This window comes from Grammomys surdaster, unplaced genomic scaffold, assembly GCF_004785775.1.
Source record: "Grammomys surdaster isolate TR1022 unplaced genomic scaffold, NIH_TR_1.0 123255, whole genome shotgun sequence".
Lineage (NCBI taxonomy): Eukaryota > Metazoa > Chordata > Mammalia > Rodentia > Muridae > Grammomys > Grammomys surdaster.
In genome coordinates, this window is record NW_021618556.1 from 1 (window position 1) to 9,954 (window position 9,954).

At 42.0% G+C, this 9,954-nt stretch overlaps 1 protein-coding gene across 1 annotated transcript; it reads left to right on the forward strand.

The window, feature by feature from the left end:
- The first annotated feature begins 267 nt into the window (after positions 1 to 267).
- On the forward strand, positions 268 to 8,811 carry LOC114636268 (glutathione S-transferase alpha-3). The gene is made up of 4 exons (XM_028784452.1): positions 268 to 396; positions 6,248 to 6,299; positions 7,251 to 7,383; positions 8,640 to 8,811. Exons 1-4 carry the CDS (start codon positions 310 to 312, stop codon positions 8,794 to 8,796), a joined length of 429 nt encoding a protein of 142 aa, XP_028640285.1. The 5' UTR covers positions 268 to 309; the 3' UTR covers positions 8,797 to 8,811.
- The last annotated feature ends 1,143 nt before the right edge of the window (positions 8,812 to 9,954 follow it).

A 9,954-nucleotide genomic window follows, 5' to 3' on the forward strand; every position in this document is an offset into this window, starting at 1 on the left:
TTTGCTGGTACTTTGTTTTCCTATGACGTCCCACACATTATCATCCTCCACTCTGAACTATGATCCTATTTCTTTTAAGTTATATATTAACCAGTGGAGACACTAAACTGGTTTGGTGCAATCTGAGGGTGGCTCCTGATGTGTACTGATCTGGACCAAGGAACACAGACCTGGAATGTCTCCAGCTCTGCCATCAAGAAGGCAGATGCTTCTTCAGTTAGCAGCTGTCGTCCAGACATCCCTATAGGACAGACTTTTAAGAGCATGGTGTGCTTCACTCCTGTTTAGAAAACCCAAGCAATTGCTGCCATGGCGGGGAAGCCAGTCCTTCACTACTTCGATGGCAGGGGAAGAATGGAGCCTATCCGGTGGCTCTTGGCTGCAGCTGGAGTAGAGGTACGTTCTGCATGAGTCATTTTAAGTGGAACCTGAAACTTCTTGTGTCAAACACTTTCCTCACAGGAACTGACAAAGTGTCTTACTGAATGACCGAAGATAAAAACTGCCAGTTGTCAAGTGATGTAGATTATTATTTTATCATCAATCATTAACATTACAACATAGGCTGGAGAGATGGATCAGCAGTTAAAACACCTGAGTTCGATTCCCAGTGTCCACTTGTGGCAGCTCATAACCACTTGTAACTCCAGGTCCAGATCTGTACCTTCTACCACTCTCCCTGCACACATCATACACATCTCACACACACACACACACACACACACACACACACATATGAAAAAGAGAAAGAATAAAAATAAATCTGAAACTAAAAGAAGTGTAAGTAGTTCATCAAAACTATACACTTTCTTTAAATTTAAACTGTAAGCAAAATGGTAAACCTGAAATTATGCCATTTAGAGAAAAAACAGAAACACGAACATCACCTTCTTGATGTGGTTCAGGACCTTTAATGTTTAGTATTTTCATGTATTGTAGTTGTTTTCCTACACAGATTCTATGTATTGTGATTTGTGTGTGTGTGGATCTGGGTGTACAGATGCATATGTGTATGTGCTTAGGCACATATGTGGCCAGAGGATAACATTACATTTCCCAGGTGCCAGTCACCATTGATTGGTTTGGCTTGGTTTGGTTTTTGTTTGTTTTGTTTTACTTTGCTTTAAACAAGTGCTTTCGCTGGCCTGGAGCTTGCCAAGTAGGCTAGGTTTGTTGGCCAGGAAACATCTGTGCTTCTCCAGCTCTGGGATCACAGGCAGGCTCCACCACACCCAGCTGTTTTACATGAGATCTCAGACCACAGGCACATGCCACCACACCCAGCTGTTTTACATTCCTGAAAGTAGAAACTGGAGCGGGATATTCCTCTCTACAAATGAAAGATGCTTCCATGTTAAGGGCCTTGTTTTCAGCTTTAAAGGAACATTCCTGCCTCTGTTCCTAAATGTCCCACTATGGTTCCTCTCCTGCTGCCCAGTTTTTAATCTATACATTCTCTGTGCAGGAATAACTTTGAAACTCTGCTATAAGCTATGAGAGTACCTTTGCACGGTGTGTGGTTGACCCAGCATTGATATAGAGCCTGTGAGTGTGCATGGGATCTGAGAGTCACTTCAAGGGATGGGAAAAGAGGCGTGGATGGCCTTGCTGGTGAAAGCCTGTTGGCTTGACTTGACAACTGCTGAGAGGGAGGGGCACAAAGAAGAACCCCACAGGTTTCTGTTTATGTTCATGCACATCCAAGATGTCAACAATAAAAGAATTAAAGCATACACTCTTGGAAAATGAATGTAATTACACTGAAAATACATACACCAGATGAGGTGGGCAGGAGACAATACAAACCCTCTGTTAAGCATGAAACATGTTCATTCATATTAGCTAGAGAAGTCAGGATTTTTTTCTGGGCCTAGAGATATAGGGTCATAAAAGACTGCTGGAATGCTTGCCCTTGGACATTGTATTGTCACCGTAATAACCATAGTTTTCATCTTAAAAGGAATAAGAGATAGCTTGTTCTGTCTAACTACCCATTGTGAGTTAATGTGGCCCATGGAACACAGATTTATGTCAAGCCCCAAACCCATGTTCCAACATGAAAGATCTTTCAGAAGGTTTTTTTTTTTAATACCTTTACAGAACGATAAAGGTAATAAATCAAGCCAAGTTTAAAATATATTGGTAGGCATTTATTATCTCATCATGTTCAATGTCAAAGGCTTCTAAAAGGTTTGTATTTATTATCATGAGATGTTAGTTTAGATACAAGGAGGAACAAGGAATGGCTGCTCCACAAGGCTCAAGCTAGCCCAAACTAAAGGAATTAGACTGCAAACCTGTAAAGTCCAATCTCTCCAGAGCACTGATATTCCCATAGTGTCTGCAGACAGACTCCTCCAGAGGTTTTTGGTTCACAGTGAGACACAGCTTCTTTTTAGAAATTTTTCTTTCACAATATGAGACAGGGAATCAAGGGGTTTTGTTTTGTTTTGTTTTGTTTGTTTGTTTGTTTGTTTGTTTGTTTTAACAGGGCTATAAGGCATTTTTTTTTTCAAATTTTTTGCACAGTAATCTAGTGAGAATCTTTGTGATTCAGTTGAGCACTGCTTTCTCCAGGCAGAAGGATCCCACAAATGGGTGACCAATTTTCCAAGAAAAGAACACAAGAAAACTGCCAAGAGCTCTTGTCCCTGGGAGGTAGTGGTAAGAAAGTGAGGGCTACTCATATGAGGTCTTATCTTTCACCTGAGCTTCTACTGCCCCCTCAGCTTCATAGCAAGGTGTTTTCCAAAGCTTAGGGTTACTACCCACTCACAACCACTCTGTGAAATGAATCTATTGTGTGGCCCGATCATGTTTCAAATTCAATGAAAAAACAAGAAAAAAATGTGTTGAGACATCATAGATCAATTACAATGAATCACAAATGAATGTCTGGTTTCCGGGGTAACCAGATAGCAGCCTTGTGTTTCAAGACTTCCAAGGTCAGGACAGACAGAGCAGGAAGCAGTGTTGCCAGCTCCCTCTCCTGCCTCTCAGCCTGACTGAAGACCCTGCTGAGAACAAGTGGCCTGGAACCCCTGGCTCAGAACTTCTGTATCCACAGGATGGTCATTATCACCACATCCATCCTCCCCATCATCATCAGCATCACACTCCAGGCCCATCTCACCTTGCCCACCCTCCTGAGATGACCACTTTCTAACCCTTATGTTTTTCCTGGGCTGGATGTTTGGCAAAGTGTTATCATATTATCTTATTGTCTCTAGAGTGTGATACCATGGGATCATATAGTACCTCAAGAAACTGATCCATGGAGCATGCTAAATAAGCCCAAAGTCCTGAATTTTACAACCAAGAACTCTATGAAAGTCAACTAGTTACTGAAAGTAACAACTGTGTATTACATAATGGTCTTTGCTTTCTGTGGGGCAAGTGAGGTACTGAGGGTTTTGAAAACATTCCAGTATTCTTTTAAAAAAGAATACACTTCCTCTAACTTTATAAATGAGGAAATGAAGTCTTTCCCACATCAAATGACTGTACCATCTCACAGCTAACACAAGACACGGCCACAAGTGCAACCAAACATGTCAACTCTAAGAGTCCCATGCCTTGATGACTCTTTCCATGGGCTCTCCTTGGGCTCTGCCTACAAACAACTTGTATTATTATATACAATCCGCCTGTGCTCTCTCTATGAAGTATGCATGGCGACTGTAGTTGTACCAGATGGAAGGCCCCGCTCCCTGCAGACGTCACAAGCACAGTGACTTATTTCAGGAAAACATTTATATTATAGGATATGGTTTTAGGACAAAGTACATTTGTCATCAATATGAGAATAGTTTAAGCTATATTTTAAAAAAGAAGGGATAGTGTCAAAAGGTACCTGGGAACAAGAATTCCTGAAAAGAAGCAAATTTTGCAGAGGCTGTTGGAGACTATGGAGAGTTTGGCTGTCACAGACTCAGAGGCTAATTACTATCTATCATAGACAACCTTGAGACCCCTAAGGAGGTATTCTTTGTCCACCTCTGTGTCAGACCTAACACCCCATAAACAGATGAAAAGTTTAGGAATGTATTTACTTCACCAAAACTGATTCACCACCAGTCAAAGGGTTGAGATGTGATCAGATAGCACAGAGATCTATAGTTAAGATTCCACCACATGGCTATAACCCACCTCTATATTGTTTTCAACATCTGTATTTTAAAAACACCTTTGACATGTGACTTCTTTGTTCTGCTGCCATAAAATTGATTCCATATTGAAACATTTGAACTTGGTTTAATCTAAATTCGTATTCTCGGGCCATAGCCAATCAAATTTAGATCCAAAATAAATTCTGTTATCTCCTTTGAGTTGAGAGATATGTTTTTGTGTATATGCATCCATCTTTTACAATCCTAATGATGTCTCCACCCCTTGCTGGCTACAGCCTTTGGGAGAGTGGGCCACACGTAACCTGGACAACACTGTAGAGCTAGCCCTGGTGGTATAAACACAGATAAACCAGCCCAAGGTTATGAGTGTCAGAGAGCTGACCCAGTCCCTTGTTTGTTGGTCTTTTGGTTTGTATTGGCCCAGGAGAAGTTCCAGCTGTCCCCCATTTGCAGCCTGCAGCAAATGGGAGAGATGCCCCCACCAACTCTGCCACCAAGGTAATGTGTAAGAGCTGGCCTTGGTCATCCACTACAGCACTCTAGGGAACAGGCCCCACTTCTTGATGGGACAGAATCGTAAAGCTCACTCTGGGGGGCATGACCATGAGAGAGCAGATCAAGGGGGCATGAATGTGGGAGCTGGACCTATCCTTTCTGGGCAGAACTACAGAGCTGGCCCTGGTGGCATGTGTGTTGGACAGTTGGCCCCAATGGCCTGAGCAGTAGAGGGCCAATCCCTCTCCGTGCTGTCTGCTGTAAGCAGGAGAGCTGGTCCCACCTCTTGCATGTGTAAATCAAGAGACCTGGCCCTGTTGCCATGGGCACAGAAAAGTCGGCAGGCTGAACAACACAGCCACCACTCAGGCCCAGATCCAGGGCTTAGACAAGGCCAACCCCAACATCTATCCCAGCTATGAACTTCTGGAGCTTCTGAAGGGGCCAGTCCTGCAGAACCAAAGCTTCAGGATCTCCATGACACAGAGCAACAACAGAATATCTGAGAGGAATCCCTGTGAGTATCCAGTACTGACAGTGTAGCAGAAGCCAGAGGCCTCAAACCAGACCAATGACCCAATACAATGAACGATTCCAAGTAAAGCTATTTGAGTAAGCTATGGGACACACTGTGACACACCACAGCTTCCACAGCAAGATTTTGTTTTATTTTGTTTGTTTTTTGTGGGGAAAGTTGCAAGGGTGGATGGAGGACATGGAGGGACGGGGCAGTGAGTGGGATCAGAGTTGATATGACATTCATGGAGAGTCAATGAAAAGTTTTTACAAATATTATCGGTGCCGTATGCTTGATGAGTACTTAATATACAAATAGTGGTTTTAAAGGTGGTTTGCATGCTTTTGTGATTCAGTCTCGAGATCAACCCAAAACAGACGTTGTAAGGAAATGCATGCTATGGAGTAGGTTACTGAGACACAAGAATACCCAGTAGCATGGCCGACGTAAAGAACCTAATACATTCAGAAGGCCATACCCAACTCACAAAGCCATCTCAGAACTCATAGATTTTAATAGCAAAAACAATGTAGAGATATTAATTTCTTCTTTTATTAGGAACTCTATGTAATTGTGTCCCCATTTTCCAGGAGAGTCAATTTTACTTGCAAGAGTAACATAGGAAAAAGGAAGTGCTTTACCCACAGCAGGGCTCCTGAGGAGATAAGTGTTGTTAAGTACGGTAGAAGTCTATAGGCAGGGTGTTAGACACAGGCTCCTGCCCTGTTCCATTCTGGAGACACACACTGTTCCTTCTGATTACACTTGGGGATTGGATGAAATATTACAAATGCATAGCGAGAAGAAAATGTCTGTGTTTCCCTGCCACTGGCATTCCTGTAGCTCATGTCACAGTCACTGATATAGGAACAGTCCTAGGAGAGGTGACATCAACTACAATAAGGAGAAGCAATGAGTTGTGACCACAGCTCCTTTCATAAGACATCTGCTATAAGTTCCCTTAACCCATAACCAGCTCACCTGTGTACTTGACACCGAGTTAAAAGAAAATGGCTTTCTTATTGCATATATTCGATGGACAGGACCTTTAAAATGAAAAGTGAAATTAGTTAATAAAGATTTGTTTACTCTTTCTGTTTTCTAGTTTGAAGAAAAATTTTTGAAAACTCGGGATGACCTGGCAAGGTTAAGAAATGGTAAGAAACAGATCTAAATGTTCCTGAGGAGGGTTCTGGTGGAAGCTTTAAACATTAAATTATCTCCCTAATTCTTGTGTTCACTGATGGACAAGGTGGTAGATTGTAAGTCATGGGTCTTCTTATGTGCAGATCTGAAAATCTCTCAGTTAAAGGAGCTGAAAAGCTCTTCATAGTTGCTGAGAAACCATCCGCAGAGCCCCATGGATGTTTCATCTCTGCTTTCACATGCTCTCTGCCTTACCTCAGGCTCCCACAGTGCTCTTCATCCACATACAACTCACTGGATGCCAGGAGCAAATATGTCAATCACTTACCTTGAGTTCTAACAGGTTTAACAAACTGATTCAATAATACTGTATTCTAGGAGTAACAGAAAGATGAGACTGGTCATGTGGAAGACTATGAGAGAGGATAAGGGGAGAAAGGGAGAAGGCCAACACCTGTGAGTGAAGGTCACTGAGCTTACCCAGCATATAATGTCCCTTGGTATTCGTTGAAAAGCACACAATGCCCCTTGATGTTAGTGAAAAACACACAGAAACCTACATAGAAGCTATTTCATGACTTTACTTTGATGTCATGAACAGCATGAAACTTTAGGTCTTTTGTTTTTTATTGTAAGAAAACCCACTGACAGTACAATTATACCTCCTTCAACTTCTTCCTAAAATATACATGAAGATGAAATAAACATCCTGTAACAGCATCACATCCTGTAAACAGATATAGTATTAGGGTTCATGGTAAGAAATAAAAATACTAGTAAAATAATAGGCTACATCTTAGAAGCCACTAAAGATGCAGGAAACAAAATATTAAGTGCTATTTTTACTGAGAAATTCCTTTTTAAATTTTCAGTCATCTCATCAAATATGTTATTTTAAGTGCATCTGACCATAGACTTTATAACTTATTCTACTTTCTCTTTCTCTTTGCTTCATCCAATAGATGGGAGTCTGATGTTCCAGCAAGTGCCCATGGTGGAGATTGACGGGATGAAGCTGGTGCAGACCAGAGCCATTCTCAACTACATTGCTGCCAAATACAACCTCTATGGGAAGGACATGAAGGAGAGAGCCCTGTATGGTAGACTTTCTCTGAATCATTTAGGTCCTATCTTGAGTAAGCAGAAGCAGGGCAAGGGATTCATGAACACAGTGGGGTTGTGTACTTGGATGAGCATACACTGACATCAGTTAGGAGGAGTCCCATGGAGATGAGGGAAGAAGATGAGGGGTTAGAGATGTGTCGTTGTAGAATAGGAGATGTTGGAGTCCTGTTTCCAAAAGATTTGTTTAATCTTTTGTTTTGTTTTGTTTTGTTTTGTTTTGTTTTTCAAGACAGGGTTTCTCTGTGTAGTTCTGGCTGTCCTGGAACTCACTCTGTAGACCAGACTTGCCTTGTACTCAGAAATCCGCCTGTCTCTGCCTCCCAAGTGCTGGGATTAAAGGCATGACCCACCACTGCCCGGCTTGTTTAATCTTTAGAAGTGATATTCTAGCCAATAACTTTGCACAAAATCCAAGTCTTTGACTAACAGTAAAGAGAGGGATTCAAAGACCTGACCTTCTAGTTCTGGCCATTACAAGACATATAACGGTAACCATGACCCTAGGTTACCATCGAAATCTATGTACAGTCAGCCAGCCTGTGACTCATAGAGTCTGGTGCAGAGACACCAGGGTTGTACGATGGTTTTCATGGGAACTGAATGAAGGCTTTCTGACGCTGCCAGGCCTTAATCATCAGATCGCCTCTCTCCTGTGATACAACCACTCCATGCAAACAAAAGTCTTCTGTGGAACTGTGAGTCGTTTCTCAGAAAGTTAAACATCAAGTCACCAGCACTTTCATTAATAGATAAATACACAAGAGGAATGAAAATACATGCTCAGGAATAATTGTACAGTGATATATCCAGACGTGCTATTTATGTAAAATAAAGTGTAAAAAAATCAGCCAAGTGTTCACCAAAGACTGGATGCAGAGAGAAAACTGCTTGCCAGACATTCAAGTCATTCAAAGTAGAATGTTTCTGGATGTGGTGGCATTTGCCTTTAATCCCTGAACTCAGTGACAAAGACAGACAAACTTCTGTGAGTTTAAGAACAGCCTGTCACTATAATAAATTACAGGCCAGCCAGAGCTACATAGAGAGATATTGTCATTTTTTTTAAAAAATCTAAAAAGGTTGCTAATCAACAATTAAAATCTGATTACTGTGACTGGCTCCATGACACCATCAGGGTTGAAGTACTTTTATCATAACTGTTTACATACTTTAGCAAAAACATGTGAGGCAAGAGAGCTTTAGCAGAATGCTTGTCTGTTTTTCAGCATTGACATGTATACAGAAGGTGTGGCAGATCTGGATGAAATTGTTCTTCATCACCCTTACATTCCTCCTGGGGAGAAAGAAGCAAGTCTTGCCAAGATCAAGGACAAAGCAAGGAACCGCTACTTCCCTGCTTATGAAAAGGTGAGTGAAAGCTGACTGACCTTCCACACATTGGGAAGGTCTGATAGTCCTCAAGGGACAGTCTTGAGCAGCCAACGTTGCTATAACAAAATGCCAACCACTGTGTGAGTTAAACCAGACTATGAGGTATAAAATCAAGACCCTGCAGATTGATGTCTGGCCAGACTTGTTCCTTAGATCACGGATGCCTGTCTTCTCTGTCTTCAATTGACAACAGGTTGTAGGAGTTCTCTGGAGTTTCCTTGTTGGGAGCAGGGAAGCCATTGATGAGCACTTAACCTGTAGGGACTATTTCCCTCTCAAGGGTCCTACTTACTAACAGCATCTGCAATTTCCACATACCAAAACCTCTTATCTGATCTAGGGATTGTCTGAAGGAACCATTACCTAAGGAATTCTCAGATATATGTGAGAGAGTTCCTGGTTTACTAGGTCTGTTTCAGGACTAAGTTCTGCAAAGGCTCTAAGAATCCTTCAGAACAGCAACCTTGTAAAATCTCAACTAACAATCACTGATTATTTACAAAAGGCCACTTCAAAGCCCAGGTGCCTTCACTCCAGAATTCATGCCAGATGCTATGGCTCCTCTAATATTCTGTTAGACAAGACAAGGCTAAAACAGAGTTAGTTTGAGGCTAACCTGGGCTATATCAAACCTTATATCCAAAGTAGGAAGAAAAGGAAAGAAAGAAGGAAAGAAAGAAAGAAAGAAAGAAAGAAGGGAGGGAGGGAGAGAGGGAGGGAGAGAGGGAGAGAGAAGGGGAGGGAGATGGAGAGAGGGAGGGAGAGATGGTTCAAGGGAGGGAGGGAGAAATGGTTCAGAGGTCAGGAACACAGACTGTTCTTCCAGAGGTCCTGAGTTCCATCCCAGCAACCACATGGTGGCTCACAACCATCTTGTAAAGTGATCAGATGCCGTCTTGTGGTTCATCTGAAGACAGCTTCAAAGTACTCATACATAAAATAAATATTTGTTTTTAAAAAAAGGAAGGAAGAAAGAAAGAAAGGAAGGAAGGGAGGGAGGAAGGAAGGAAGGAAGGAAGGAAGGAAGGAAGGAAGGAAGGGGCAAAGTTAGTTTAAAGAACACATTGGCTATCATCCATTTGATGGCAAAGTCAGCATTCTGTGGTGCTGGCTTTGTTGTATATATCCATCCCTCCTCATCTCTGCCCA

What these genes read in the sequence shown, in the direction of transcription:
- LOC114636268 (XM_028784452.1), top strand. Translation starts at nt 310, where the DNA reads ATGGCGGGGAAGCCAGTCCTTCACTACTTCGATGGCAGGGGAAGAATG. An exon ending in TGGCTGCAGCTGGAGTAGAG is followed by an intron (nt 397 to 6,247) that starts GTACGTTCTGCA and finishes TCTGTTTTCTAG; the next exon opens with TTTGAAGAAAAATTTTTGAA. An exon ending in CCTGGCAAGGTTAAGAAATG is followed by an intron (nt 6,300 to 7,250) that starts GTAAGAAACAGA and finishes TTCATCCAATAG; the next exon opens with ATGGGAGTCTGATGTTCCAG.